We start from the raw sequence: 15,054 nt of genomic DNA, 5'->3' as shown, positions 1-15,054 counted from the left end.
ATGTGGCAGAATTTCAATGAAATTAGACACATGCAGGTTTTCTCACGATGTTTTCCTTCACCGCCGAGCACGAGATAATTTATAAACACAAATTAAGCGCATGAATATTCAGTCATACTTGCCTGGGTTTGAACCCGAAATCATCGGTTAAGATGCACGTGTTCTAACCACTGGGCTATCTCGGCTCTCCATCGCGACGCCATTCGCAAATAAATAGTGAATATCATAGATTAATCAAGCTCTCAACCAATGATATCGCGTCAATTTACTTGCAAACGTTGTTTGGCTTTTTTCCTGTTATGATTACAATGGAGTGTAGGTAGTCACATACAAAACTGTATAGACATTTACATTTTATAAAAGAATTATCCACAATTCCAATGTCACGAAACGTTGAAAAAGAATTACCTACCACACCTTTCATTGTGAAATTAGATTAAATATTCTATCTTGAATCTAACACGGTTTTATTTTTATTTATTTATATTCTGACCAATATATTTATCGGTGTGCCTATCAATTTTTGATTTACAAACACGCGAGCGAGGCTACTTCAAAAATAAACAATATGCCTAGTACTTTCTTGCTCGAGTGTACCTGCGCATGCGCAAGCACTGCCTTTTTTTACATGACGCGATCTATAGTGTAGAATTTTAAATAAATAAAAAAACAGAGCCCCGTTTAAAACGAATTATATTTAATTGAAATTAAAAACAAAAACAGAACTTAATGGTCACAAGCTAAAACTATAGAACATTGAATGCTTTTACACTGATTTTTAAAACGAATAAAAAAAATAAACTTGGGAGGCAATTATTTTGCGCGTAAATAATTAAAACGACAGGTTTGAGTAAACACACGTTCCCTCGGTTGGCACGTTCACGTGTCCCCCTTCTACTGTCTGCAAGGACGTTTAATGCCAGCTTTAGGGTAATTCCGTTGATTGTTGTCCGAATACTGGGAGTCATGATTGTTATCTCAAGTATCTTTCTTTTCGCTGTCGTTTACAGATTTTCCGATGGGCGGCTGCGTGTCCTTCTCCTTTGCCAGACGTTGCTTGCTAAATTTACCCATGCCCGGTTGGTAAATAACGAGGCTTGGACGGTCCTGTAAATAATTTTTAATTGATATGAATTAAAATAATAGTGTGGCACTAATAAGTACTTAGCTTATTATTAAGATTTATTTTTGTGACTTGTGAGTTACGATGTGAGCTACTTAACCATAAAATTAACAGAAACAACATTTCAGATGTTCACACATGAATATATTGATAAATGAGATATTTTTATAGAATTTTTTTTTGTTTAAAATATATATATTTATATTTTTAGTCACAAAAGCTCCTTCATGAGACAACTTTCATGAATTGAATTTTAAATACTGTTTTAACTAACTCATATATAAATTTAATTGTCTATGGATTTAGTCACCATGAGTTACTCAACATGAGTATGAGTAACTTGTTTTTCTAATAATTATTTTATTTCTTTTGCTTATCAATAAACACACCTAGCTTTATCTAAAGTTGTCTGATAGAGAAAATTTGTGAAATGCAATAAATAATTCAATAAAGTAAAAAAAATTATCATTATAAGCCAAAAACTTCTCTATTTAATTTTGATTCTCATTTACAGCACAAATCAACGATGTTGTAGTAAACAGATATGTTATTAACGCGCAAAAAGTGAAGACTAGAAAACGTCCTAATTGGGACGTTTGCCTTTAGTCGTTTTAAGTAGTAATACGTTATAATACATCATAATTACTTAGTAATACGTTTTGCGTAAGTCAAACATCTAGTTATCCCTTTTACTTATTGTTTTTTATCAAGCTATCCTTTTTACTTGTAACGAAATGTAAAAATAAACTAAAATAAACGGACCCCGGCGCGTCACAATTTTTTCTGTTGTTTAGTATGGATATAACATATCTGTTTATTAGAATATCATTGGCACAAATGAACTTTGTTAGTTATAATATAAATAATTTCTTTAATAAAAATAGTAATTAGCATTTTAATAATAACCTTATTTCTTATTCTTCTTTCTGAACGGCGCTCTGAGCTCTCATTCTTATCTTTTTCTTCAGAGCCTTCTCTGTCACTAGATTTACTCCTGTCATCTAAGGATTTCTGCCTTTTCAATGTTGTTTCTTCTTTAAATGTTATATCACCAGAATCCATACTGTTTCTTCTCATTTTGGTGATCTCGACTGCATCATGCTTAGCATTTAATTTAAATTTATTTTGAAATGAATCCTTGACTTTAGAATCTTCATCCATTTTAACTTTACGATCCATATCTTCTATCAATTTGGTCAAATCTTCAGTCTTCACTTGAGGTAATTGAGTAAAAGGTTTAATATCGTCATGGTTTAATGATTTCGATTTACCTTCGGCAGACATAATTTTATTAATTACAGATTGCTTGTCTGACTTGCCTTGTTCGGCTTGTTTCAACCTTTCTTTTCTAGTGTCACTATATTTTTTACTTTTCTGTTCTCGTGGAGATTCTTTAAATTTATCACGTCTATCTTTTTTAAGTAGTTTATCAGCATCATCTAACTGATCATCTTCTTTAATCAGACTGTCTTTCTTCTCTCCATCCACTTTCTTCTTTTTCTCAATAAGGCTAATACCAATTTTCTTTTGATCTTTATACGATTTAGATTCAAATACAGTCCCATCTTTATCGATTACTTTGGTCTCATCATCTCTTAAATCATTGTCTCCTTCCCTGGACTTAATCTTTTTAACATCATTTTCTGCACCATCTTCTTCCTGTAATATATAAAATATCTATTGATTCAAAACTTCATAATTCATGTACATTTACTATTTAAGGTTAAGTACATATACATACAAATAAATAATATCTAGTATTCTTGCCGAATAGCCAAATTTACCCAATAGTTACATTCATATTAATCTAAAATTTTGATCTACATAGTACATAATACCAGTAACTACTTAAAAATGTGCTATATTAAACCTTTAAACGTGTATCACCAATATTCAGTGTAGTTTCTTCAATATACTTTTTGTTGCATTCATTACTAGTTGTTAGTGTGAATGTATTATGAGTTTTAACAGTTAATGCGGGATAGCAACTGTCCCAATCAGAATCTGTACTTGTTATTTCATCTGAGCCAATTGTTTTGATATCAGCGTTAGTAACAGAACTTGCTTTACTTTTATGATATATTCTTTGCTCTCCGTACCAAAGATTTTGTCTACTATGATAATTTGATTTGTAATTGCAATCATCACAGTTATCATCTTCGGACAAGTCACAGGGTCGCTGTATTTTATATAGATTAGAAATATTTTAAGCAAGATACTTTACATTTATGTACATAGAGTCCAAACATACTTAAAATTGATATTAAAATATTTTCTCTGTTTTAAAAAGTATAAACATACCTTAATGGGAAGATCTTTAGTTTTCCTTTCAATTCTCATCTTCCTTTTATCATTTTCCCTTCTCCGACGTTCATCCCTCCCTCTTTTGTCTAGCTTCCTTGCAGCAAGATATTCAAGTAAAGGTGTTGACTGCACTTTTTTATCGCTATCTAAAAAATAAAATTAATTAATAATATTATTCAGATAATCATTTTATATCAAATAAAAACATTGCTATGTTACGCAAGCATGTTTGTCTTTTAGACAAATAGGATATTTTTGTAAATACATATGCTGTAATACCTATAATAATTAATTTAAGATTTTGTGAAGGTATAACAAATAATAATTAATAAATGGACTATCATTTCTTTTTCCATTTCAGTGTAGTGTGTGCCATTATATTTTAAATAAATCATACTTCTATTAACCTTCTTAAACGGGATGATTTATTATTTCTTCAACTCTAATGCCTCTAGGCAGAAGTGATTACTTACATTTAAGCTAAATATTTATATGCATGATATTATGTTTTTATTATTAATTGATTTGAGGTTTATATCTGTTCATAACTTACTATCATTTACAGGATATGAGTACTCAAGTTTTGGCTGGTTCTCTGTTTCCTGATCTTTATCGAGATTCTCTAAAAATTCCTGATAAATTGGATCACTTTCTATTGTACCACATTTAGGGTCTTTCTTTTTCTTTTTCTTAGGTATTCTTTGAAAGGGTGCATATTCAACAATTCCCACATACTCAACACCTGTAATTACATTATATGTCTTTATAATTTACAGTGATTTTCGCTCTTTCTAATTAGAAAGTTCTTAAGGCCATAGTTGTTTAATATCCAAAAACTTAAGACAAAATTATATTACCTCTCTCATCTAAAAATACATAGCCGTCGAATTTATCCCTGAATAGATAAATATCATCAATATTGACGAAATTTATGTAGGCTCTTGAATACACATTATTCCCAAGAGACGGGTCAGGTTTGGCGAAATAAAAGTGATCATGTTCTGGTATCGGCGATACTTGTTCTAAAAATGCTTCCTCAGTCATCGTAGGTGGTAAACGGCGGAGTATTATCTAAAATGAAAAAGTAAAAATAATCACAAATACATTGACGTATGTTCATACAAAAATAACGCAATGTTATGAGCATAATGTCATTACTTTTGTCAGTGGCCGATGGGGTTTGGCTTTTTTGTCCTTGTTTTTGTTAACAAATGTTTTACTGCCCGAATCGGACTGAGAATCTTTAACATCTTGATCTTCAGTCATTGTCCTGCCTTTTGTTTAAGTAGTTCAATTGTTCAACATTATCAAAAATCTTGGTACACCTGTGACGTTTTTGGTGCGTGTTGATAATTTGACACATTGATAGCTGACATTGACAACAAATTTAACAGACTGCTATATACATAAAGTTACATAATCTAAGCCTAAATAATCTGTTAAATCAATATTTTGTAAACAAAGTAAACAAACGAAGTAAAAAATGTGGTTGTTTAATCCTAAAAAACCATTTGTCCAGTACGCTTATTTTACATCGAAAATTTTGTGTATTTTTTTTTCAGAAATATTAGGGCTTTATAACGATTATATATTAATACCGGTTTCAATCTTTTAGCTAGCAGTTGGCAGCCTTGGCAAGTTAAAATAACTTCAAATAGAAACGTCATTTTGACAATTGTAATTTAAGGTTATAAATATAATATTTAATTAAAATACCTAACATCTTTAAATTAAGACAATTTAATAACAGAAATAGTAATTATGTTCAGCAGTGTATCAGTGTGTAAAACCTTAAAAACATGTAATGCTTTGTTCTATAAGCGAAATTTCAGTATCTCCACTAAATTGTTAAACACAGATTCTTCGAATGCCCCAACCACATCCGAGAAAAGCGGTTTCGCAAAATCTTTTGAAAAACAAACACAATTACTTCAAGAAGAAACCGTACCAAAACATACTTTCGCCTCATTGCTTCGAAATTCAAAATTAATTGATGTAAGTAATAAATAATAGCAAATTTATATATGAGATTGGTTCTTATGTTTTATGTATATATAATTATGATATTTTTTCAGCTTGGAGATCCGAAAGATAAAATTGTAATTGGGAAAATATTTCATGTTGTTGAGGATGATTTGTACATTGACTTTGGATGGAAATTTCATTGTGTTTGCACAAGACCCGCAAACAGAAAGGATGAATATGTCAGAGGAGCAAGAGTAAGAATACAAATAAAAGATCTTGAGCTATCTTCAAGATTTCTTGGCTCTAACACTGATCTAACTCTCTTGGAGGCTGATTGTAAATTATTAGGCATAGTATCCTCACCCCTTAGACCAACGACAACTGAAAAAAGTAGTTGAGTTTCTCTGAATATATATAATTATTTGTAAATAGTCAATAAAATAAAAATATGTAGTTTTCTTTCTCTTATATTATTTAGTACATTAAAATCAAATTTGCCTCAATATTTTATTTTAACTGATTCCCTCTCCATATTGCTTGCTAGTACCATAAGCAAAAAACATGAATGATATTTTACGTAGAACATGGATATGCAATATACTTATGTATGTATGTCTCCTACAAACTTATTTTTAAAATGAATAAAAAAAAGGTTTTATTAAGTAATTTTAATATTTGTTTTGTATAAAACAAAGATTAAATATTTTTAATTAACTTTTTAACAAATTGGCTTTTATAGGTTGTAAAAAAAATTATTATTTCCAAATTTATAGCTATTACTTGTACTGATCATGAATTGAATTTGCAGTGTAATTTATTTAATTAAACAATATGACATAGTTTTTAATACAATAATTATTCCAGTGCAATAAAGGAAATATTAATATTTTATCTATACTATTTTCAAGTTCTATTCGTTAATTCTCAAGAAAAATATTCCAGCTGTGCCCAATGGTTGTTTGTCACGATAAGTATAAGACGAAATAAAAATAACAGTATATATAATTTTAACAATTTAATTGACATACATAAATACAGACAAAAATACTTCATTAATCTACCACACAACTTCAATATTTATTGTCACATCGAGATAGAATAGCTGTATAAAGCAGCATTTTCTTTTGTCTAGCAGTAAATGTTAACAAGCGTAAATTTATTTTAAATTACATTTATAATTTGATTTATTGTTCGTCGTATTATATTTATGTGAAGGAACATTTCATATTAAGCGTTTATGTGTACGAATATGGAATGTAAAAAGATAAATATAGAATAACAGTTTTCGTGTTTGAAAATAAGTAACGATTTTAAATCTTTCTCCAATTATGAAAACATCACAATTCAAGTAATCTTGCGAAGATACGACGACTTCAGACATTATCATCAAGTGAGTAATAAAAACATTATAGTGCCGTGTACTTAAATGAAATCAATAATTATGCTTGTTCCATAATAAAAAATAAAGTAAGTAACATATTTTATAAATACATTACTTTAAATTAAAAACAAATCATAAGCAAGCTTAGTTTAATGCGACTTAAAAATATCACAGCCTCTATAATTTCAAACAATTCTGTCTAAAAAAATACCATAAGTAACTTATTGTTTCGAAAATCATGAGATTCATTTGAATGTTGATAGATAAAATTTAATGAGGGGAAAAATTGTATTTTGTTTTTCTCCACGATCTAATTTTTAATTACATCGTCAAAGAATTCAATGAGATAATATAACTTCTTAAATGTACTAACTTTTTATATTAGTTTTGGTATCGACAGCAGAAAATTTACTATAGTTTTTATTTTATATTTTAAAACATCTACAGTAATAAACATTTTTCAAATAATCATTACCTACTATTATGAAATAAGTATAAGTTTCAAGTAAACACATGGAAAACCATTATAAACAAGCTTTATTGAACGTCACGATACAAATGCACGATCTTGCTTGTGACGCTACATTACGTCTTGTTTGGTTTTCATTTATAAATAAACTTGCTAATTTTCATGATACATAAGTACCTACTGATAATATTTGAAGTTCCAACACACCTACCTAATAAATATTAAATTCAAATATTTACTGTACTTTGTCACCGTTCCTAGATACTATTTCTTGTATGCTTGGGTCTTTTACAGCATCATCTGCGTCCGGTTTTACTTCTGGCTTCAGTATCTGATCTACTGTGTCGGGCTTTTGCTCAAGAGGCTTGTTTTCTGGGTGAGAATATTCCCACTCCTTTAAATACTGGACAACGGCGGAATGATTGAAAGTCTCAGCTTCGTTGAGAGGTCGACTTCCCCAGCGATCTTGTGGATCGTGTGGCACACCGCATTGTGCAAGTAAAAAGTCTACACAAGATAGATGGCCTTCCGCTGCGGCTAGATGTAAAGCTGTACGACCGTCGTAATCTGATAGCGTCATGTCCATACCTGACAGATGATGCCTGAAAATATGGAATAATTTATGTGATACAATCGATCATTTTTATAGTCCAGTCTTATAAATCTACTACTATTTGCAACAAAAAATATATAATAAAGCTAAAAATCAATCAAGCTTTTAATCAAATCAAACGCAACTGCAAAATAAATCAATCATTATTGTTATAATTTAGCAATTAGTGATTGTGTAACAGCAACAAGTATGACAAGAAATGTATGTGATTGCGTTACAACATTTAGAAATGAGTCTAGCTGACTTTTTCAAGAGTAAGTTTCAAGAAGGTGAGAATGATCAACGGCTCTATTTTGTTGAGCTCGTAAATTAGCAATTTGTGTTATTAATTTATTTAGCAGCGGTTTTACTTGATTATTATTATTTATTCTGTTGATGTAGGTTTTTCCTTTGTTTCTTGTTGAGATTCCTCAGCAGAATCCGAAGTACTGTAGTGCCGAATAAAATATACAAATTAACTTATATTTTTGTATTTCGAATTCGTGTAAGTATTATTGTATTATGCTATTTTGCACACGAGAAAAGCATTAGTGTTATATATTTTGTAAATAGAATCATAAAATTACCTGCGAAGGGCACTTAAATCCCCACTTGCTGAAGAAAACAAGAGATTAACAATACTGAGACCGGTGGATTCGAATTTGTAACGGCGGGGATCCTTTTTATGGCTTGCATACCGAATATTGTCATATTTATGGAAATTGAATCGCTCGATCATTTCCTGAAAAACATAATATTAAAAAGATAAGCTTATTATAATTAGTTAGTATTAAATACGACAAAATTACAAAAATAATAAAAAAATTTAATACACGTACGTCACAAAATTGTAGACCCCTGCAACTGTTTCCCAGTGGATCCAAAGGTGGAGACCACGTACAAATTCCCATAACATTCGGGACAACAATGAGCATAGCTCCTGATACTCCAGATTTAGCTGGTAGTCCTACTTTAAACGCAAATTGGCCAGAATAGTCATACATTCCACAACTATGCATCAGAGATAAAACGTTACGAACGGAATCTGGACGAAGTACTTTTTCATCGGTTATTGGACATATACCCCCGTTTGCTAAAGTAGCAGCCATAATTGATACTATATCACAACTCGCCTCCATAGAACAGCACTGAAAAATATATTTCATATATTAATAAGAATAAGAAGTATTTATTTAAAATACAATTAAAAATAAAATGTACCTGAAAGTAGAAATCCATACATTCTCGTAGGTTAGTTTTCTCCGGATAGCATTTATGTTCACGCATATAAAATCCCAGAGCATAATTCCTGTCCGCAGCTTCGCGTTCAGATAAAAATACCGCATTGTTGAAACCCAACGCCTCATTACCGGCGAGACGACTAAAGAATGACATAACATAATCAAACTTTTCAGCTAATGTCATTTCTGGTTTATCCAGAGTCTTCAGTAGTGAGCAGACTAAGATCGCACCAGCGTTTATCATTGGATTGTGAGGTTTCACTGTAAAATAAATTAGATAAAATCTTATATATCTATAATCTTTAATAGTATCTTGTATTTATGGTCTCGTAATTTATAAATCTCTCGCAGAAATATTAAGTTACTGATATTCTTGGAGATAAAGTAACACGCAAAGATATAAATAAACTTTGGAGTCTTTATCTTGTGGTTTAGCTGACTTCAAAAGAAGTCATTGTTTCAAATGTTAAATCGTCTTTGAGGTCAATCACGAGACTTTTTTTCATTTTCTTGCTGAAATTCATAATACTCATGTATCAGACAAACATTTGTAAATATTATTTACTACAATACGTCAGTAATCTAAATTTAAAGCTAAATAACAACCCATAACCATTATACAAAGTATACAACGTGTAAAGTATTTTAATCTCGAAAGCATAAACAATGATACCTACTGTTGTAATCTAAGACGAGTTCGTTGAAGTTACGTCCACTGGGCTCCGTGCCAACGTACTTATGCACTACATCAGGGCCTAGGGTCTCGAGTGCCATCGCATAAGTCAATGGCTTGCTACAGGACTGAAGAGTAAATGGAACATTCACGTCACCTGATAGAAGAAATTTTCAATAAATCAAATGTTAAAAGATATACAATTTGATCATTAACATCGTAAATTAGTTTACATTCTATAAGACAGAAAACTTACCAATGGAAAAACGCTGACCGTCGATAGTACAAACACTAACAGCCCAATTTTCTGAACTTGCTCTAGCCAGCTGTGGAATATAGCTAGCGACTTTGCCGTCCGTATTGCTTTTGGCCGACCAATACATTTCTTCGATGTCTTTAATAAAATCTTGAAAGTCCGGGATAACAAATTGGCTACGAAATGCTCTGGTTATCAATACGATGTTAGGTGAGATTACTTCTTTAAACGATTTCCTGTCGAGTTTTAGTGTTTCTGGTGATCCACCTTCGAAGTTGGACTCTTTGTGTACTTTGTACAAGTTGTGCATTACTTCTTTGACTCTGGGATCATTTTTTCTTATGCCAGTTGTTCTCAAGGCCTTAAATATGAAATATAATTATTTTTCGTTAGTACTTTTTTGTATAAACAAAATGCATTGATTTTTCTTATACATACCGCTAAAAACTTTCCCACGGGAAGTAAGCCTGTGTCTTCGTTTTTAAACATATCAAAGAGGACATCGTCCGCATTTTTATGTGATCCTTCTCGTACTCTGAATAATAAAAAATATATGATAAATCGTTTAAAAAAAAGCAACGTAAGGCACGAAATTAGCATGTCATGCAGCCACACAAAAAAAACCATGATTTCAGGCAGCTAGCATCTAACCGATAAAGAGGATTTGATTGATTAGTCACATAAACTACGTACATATTTGCTGATCGAGATAATGTTTAGTGATTCAATCGTCACAATCTATTTATATATTTAGTCAGGAGACTGAAGCGTCATACGGGTGTGTCTGCGACGTAGAGAGATGTCACGGAAATAAGTCAACAATCACATGACGTGGAGGGTGTTTGGATAGCGACCAAGGTGAAAGAAAAACAAGCATAGTTACTGAAAAACTAGGTTATAACCACGTAATGACATTTGGTATCATTCAACAGTTTTATTTTCTATTAATATTTCAAGATATTCTTAATTTTCGAGTGGTTGACAAATACATAATTCGTTGTTTTGTAAATTGACATATTTGAAAGAAATAAGCTCTACCAATAACTTTGCTAATAATCAAAAAAGAAAACAGTGATACACAAGCTTACAAGCGAAAAAATGTAATGTTAAATATTTAATCTATAAAATAATATACATAACTAAAATATTTTAAATTATTTTTGCATATGTGCAGTAGTAACATTTTAAGTTTAGTAGCCTAGTACTACAGTTTCTAATCCTTAAAAAAACCTTAAGTTAACTCTAGACTATCGTCTAGGTTTTCAATTTAACACGCTAAATTAACGGCATGCAGTCCCGTGCTTGGAGGTACTCACGCTGGGTCTAAGTTGTGGACGAATGAGTAGTTTCTGCACCATGAAACGGGAACACAATAATATTCTGTTAGAAACGAATGCTAACTAATGTATGATAAAAGACAATTCCATTAATATCCGTATACAGAGGGAAATTTCTATTTGCTTCTATCATTATTCAGTATTATTTTTATTCTTTATGGAGTGCATTTGAAATGTCAGGGGTGAATTGACCAAGGTCTTGATCACGATGTCTGCGATAAAAAATGTTACGTCCGGAGTCCCGACATTAATATGGATCAATAGGAGTCGATGTGTGTCATTAAAAACAATTTATTTTTAATAGAACACTTCTCAAGTTTCTTCACAAAGTGCCTTAACGAACTGTCGTGTTAGTAAATCTAGAAATACGTCTTGATTCATACGTAATATAGACAATTCCTTACCTCATATCAATTGACTGAGCGGCGTAGAAACTTGGTGCTGAATTGCGCCATTTCTAAAATAAAATAAAACTTTATATATAACATTACCTACAAATTATATGTTATTTTATTTATTTTCACCGATCTTCTACAAGTTTGTAAGTCGATAGTCACAGGCACATATACCCCCATCTTTAGATCCAACGAATAAAAGCATAATATAAGGGACACTCACAGGTCTTTCTATAACATATACGGGTCTCACTTGACTGTAATTTCGATTGCAGATGCATGCTGTTGGGTGCTCGTAAAGGGGTCGGCTGATGGCAGCGAGCCTACGAAGCTGACGGCTATTCATAACGGCGGACGACGGGCTAAAATGAACAGACGAATTCTCGGTCTACAGCCCACCTTCGACGCGCATGCGCCAACTGTCGCTCCGGCCCCTCGAGTGGCGTACATTTATCTAACTAACGTTATTTACCTCGTCTGTGACGTGAATTTACGCAAAATGCAAACATTGGTGAAAATATTTAATTTTATGATTATGTTGGTATTATCCTTGAAGATACAAATATAATATGTCAGTTTGTATATCTGCATTTGCCACTTTGTCTCTGATATAAAATCAAGAAGGAGAGATCCATGGTTTTGTAAATAAATTGAAGGAAATATTATAATGCTTTTAGTTATTTAGTTCTTAGTATCCATTTAATTTATCTTTGGTTTCAAGTGAGGCAAAGATAACATAATTTATGATTGCATGTGTATCAATCCGTGCATTTTATTTATTGATAAAGTGTGTACATACATAATAAAGTAGCTAAATATAATATTTGGAATTTTGAAAATAATAAAGAAATGCTTATACTGAACAGTTGTTTATATTCTTACATTTCAAGAAGCAAATCTTAACCCATTTTGTCTATTATCATTAACATCATAAATATTTGCCTCAACTTAGGTTACCTTACATATATAATATATACAATAATAATTTTAATAAATTTATTTCTTGAAAAAGTTATTCCATGAATTTATCACTAATCACTTAAAATCAACAATACATACGGGTAAAATTCATAGTGATACGTCTTTAAAAGTGCAAATAATATATATTTGTATAGTTCCAAAGATCAATCTTTGAATTAACTTTTTAAGTTAGATAACAGTTTTATATCTAAGCTATATCATTTTACGATATGATTAAGAAACCATACACGTCTACCGATATGGCAGATTGGGTGTCATATTATTTAGTCATAACGTATAAAACAAATATAAGGTAATATATAAAACTATCTTATATAAAGTGAAATACATTAATATGTACCTACACCATCAATCAATTGTCTATACTGTTGACCAAGGAGTGGTTCCTTCGTATGAAGCCGATCCTGGTTATAGAATCAGGTTACGCATAACATAAAAATCTATTCTTATCAGAAATGGATATACTATTTCAACTAGTATAAAAGCAAGTGGTCCGAATTCATTCATTACAAACAAACATTGAAAATTGGAAATTATTATAAAGAAAGTTGATACAAATTAAGGAATTTAATATTTAACCAACCATTTAAAAATAAACAAACGCATATAGTCTATTACAGCAACGTTTTTATCCTAAGTTAATATTATTAATTTGTACAATAAAGTTCTGTCATACACTAAAAAGTACTTTTGCGTATCAGTTTCTTAAGTCAATAAAGGAATACGTACCATACGATCACTATTGCTAAGTCAATCCTTAAAAAATCTCAATACATTCTTTCTTAATATTATTATTCTCACTGACTGACTCTTTTGGTCAGTATTTTAGTCAAAGATTTCAATAGTATTTTAATCAGTTATCGCAGACTCATTGCATTACATTACATTAATAACAGCTGGGCAAAGATTTCCTTTCCATTTGCGGAGAAGTTATGAGCATATTCCACCACGCTGCTCCAATGGGGTTTGTTGAATTCACATATGGTAGAATTTCTTTGAAATTAGTCTCGGGTTTCTTCAAGATGTTTTCCTTCACGGCCGAGCTCGAGATGAATTATAAACATATATAAAGCAAAAACACATGAAAATTCAGTGGTGCTGGCCTGGATTTGAACCCGCAATCCATCCGTCCGGGCCAATATGGCTCATCAAAACCCTAACGCTGGATATTAAATATAAATATTTCTTTTAGTTCGCCTCAAACGACTTAACTATATATTCTACGGAACCCATCTCCACTTACGTCCTTACTATACTAATTTGATCACGTATATAACAATGTTAAGTGTTATTTATTGGACATCAGAGCTTTAATAAGAGACTGGCACAAATTTGCAATTTGTTTTGTATATTTTTAAACCAAGATCGACCTGAGAGAACAATAACCTATTTATCTAGATTTTTAATTATGTTGATGGTCTTGTTTATAAACACTACAATATATAAACTTATAACGATTCTTAAAAATCTAGAGTAAAATAGTGGTTATATTAACGAATACACTCCGTATTCGTTGATACAAGAACGTATTAATTAATAAAAATGTTAAAAAAGACAAATAATATCAATCACAAATCATTTTATTCATGGCAAAATGAAAATATGAATGGCTAGATTAGAAATCAATATACTCATTAGATGGAATGAAAATTTTACCAAACCATTATCATCATCTAACATTAAGAACAAGTGTTTATTTGTGTGAAATGGTAAAGAATATAAATAAAAAAGATAACGATTTACCTCGAATTCGTGACCGCTCTCCATTACAAAATCGTCGAAGCTGCACTTAGACAGTAAACGCATATGAACTACGTTGAAAACACGTGATCGATTTGAATATACAATGGGATAGCAAGGTGTGCGTTTCAGACGCCGTCTTCACTCACACTGTATTGAACCATTATTTTCAGCATGTCACTTATAAATACTACTTCAAGGAGTGCCAAGAACTGCGACGGGAATGAACTTATATTTAGATTGTATATGATTGTGACCATTCACTTTGAAATAATTTAGCTATGATGTTTTTAGGACATCGACTATGCATCAATTTTTACGTCACAGTTGCCCTATATACAAAGCGAAAGTAAATGCAGATGTACATTTACCAACTATATACATCTATTTTTTTGCCATTAACTGTACAATTGTCAGTGCCTGGTTTTTGTTATTTAGCAATTTACTTGAAATTGCACAAAAATATGATATGTATAAAATAACGAAATGAATGTAAGACTAATCATAAGTAGAGCCTTCAAGAGAACATCAGAAGCCCATTTAATGTCTCACTTATAAATCAATTAAAATAAACTACTTGTTCCACTAACGAAAAAT

At 31.1% G+C, this 15,054-nt stretch overlaps 3 protein-coding genes across 8 annotated transcripts; 1 reads left to right on the top strand and 2 right to left on the bottom strand.

Annotated features, from left to right (window-relative positions):
• Positions 1-676: 676 nt before the first annotated feature.
• LOC124531670 (regulator of nonsense transcripts 3B) lies at positions 677-4,793 on the bottom strand. Its single transcript, XM_047106162.1, has 6 exons — positions 4,586-4,793; positions 4,285-4,498; positions 3,981-4,169; positions 3,425-3,573; positions 2,030-2,782; positions 677-1,107 (listed from the first exon to the last, which is right to left on the bottom strand). The coding sequence occupies exons 1-6, from the start codon at positions 4,691-4,693 to the stop codon at positions 979-981; spliced, it is 1,542 nt and encodes a 513-aa protein (XP_046962118.1). The 5' UTR covers positions 4,694-4,793; the 3' UTR covers positions 677-978.
• A 280-nt stretch (positions 4,794-5,073) lies between these two features.
• LOC124530287 (28S ribosomal protein S28, mitochondrial) lies at positions 5,074-5,851 on the top strand. Its single transcript, XM_047104381.1, has 2 exons — positions 5,074-5,422; positions 5,503-5,851. Exons 1-2 carry the CDS (start codon positions 5,189-5,191, stop codon positions 5,788-5,790), a joined length of 522 nt encoding a protein of 173 aa, XP_046960337.1. The 5' UTR covers positions 5,074-5,188; the 3' UTR covers positions 5,791-5,851.
• Positions 5,852-6,392: 541 nt separating this feature from the next.
• LOC124531754 (glutaminase liver isoform, mitochondrial) lies at positions 6,393-15,016 on the bottom strand. 6 transcript variants are annotated; one of them, XM_047106290.1, is made up of 10 exons: positions 14,461-15,016; positions 11,746-11,798; positions 11,321-11,353; positions 10,443-10,539; positions 10,005-10,365; positions 9,753-9,905; positions 9,056-9,336; positions 8,674-8,982; positions 8,422-8,576; positions 6,393-7,844 (listed from the first exon to the last, which is right to left on the bottom strand). In XM_047106290.1, the coding sequence occupies exons 1-10, from the start codon at positions 14,521-14,523 to the stop codon at positions 7,478-7,480; spliced, it is 1,872 nt and encodes a 623-aa protein (XP_046962246.1). In that variant the 5' UTR covers positions 14,524-15,016; the 3' UTR covers positions 6,393-7,477. The 6 variants fall into 6 exon arrangements, with proteins under 6 accessions (XP_046962246.1, XP_046962227.1, XP_046962232.1 ...); XM_047106271.1 differs by lacking the exon at positions 14,461-15,016 and adding an exon at positions 11,960-12,534; XM_047106276.1 differs by lacking the exon at positions 14,461-15,016 and adding an exon at positions 11,990-12,533.
• Between the last annotated feature and the right edge of the window lie 38 nt (positions 15,017-15,054).

This window comes from Vanessa cardui, chromosome 1, assembly GCF_905220365.1.
Source record: "Vanessa cardui chromosome 1, ilVanCard2.1, whole genome shotgun sequence".
NCBI classification, from domain to species: domain Eukaryota; kingdom Metazoa; phylum Arthropoda; class Insecta; order Lepidoptera; family Nymphalidae; genus Vanessa; species Vanessa cardui.
This window is presented reverse-complemented; position numbering and strand designations above follow the sequence as displayed.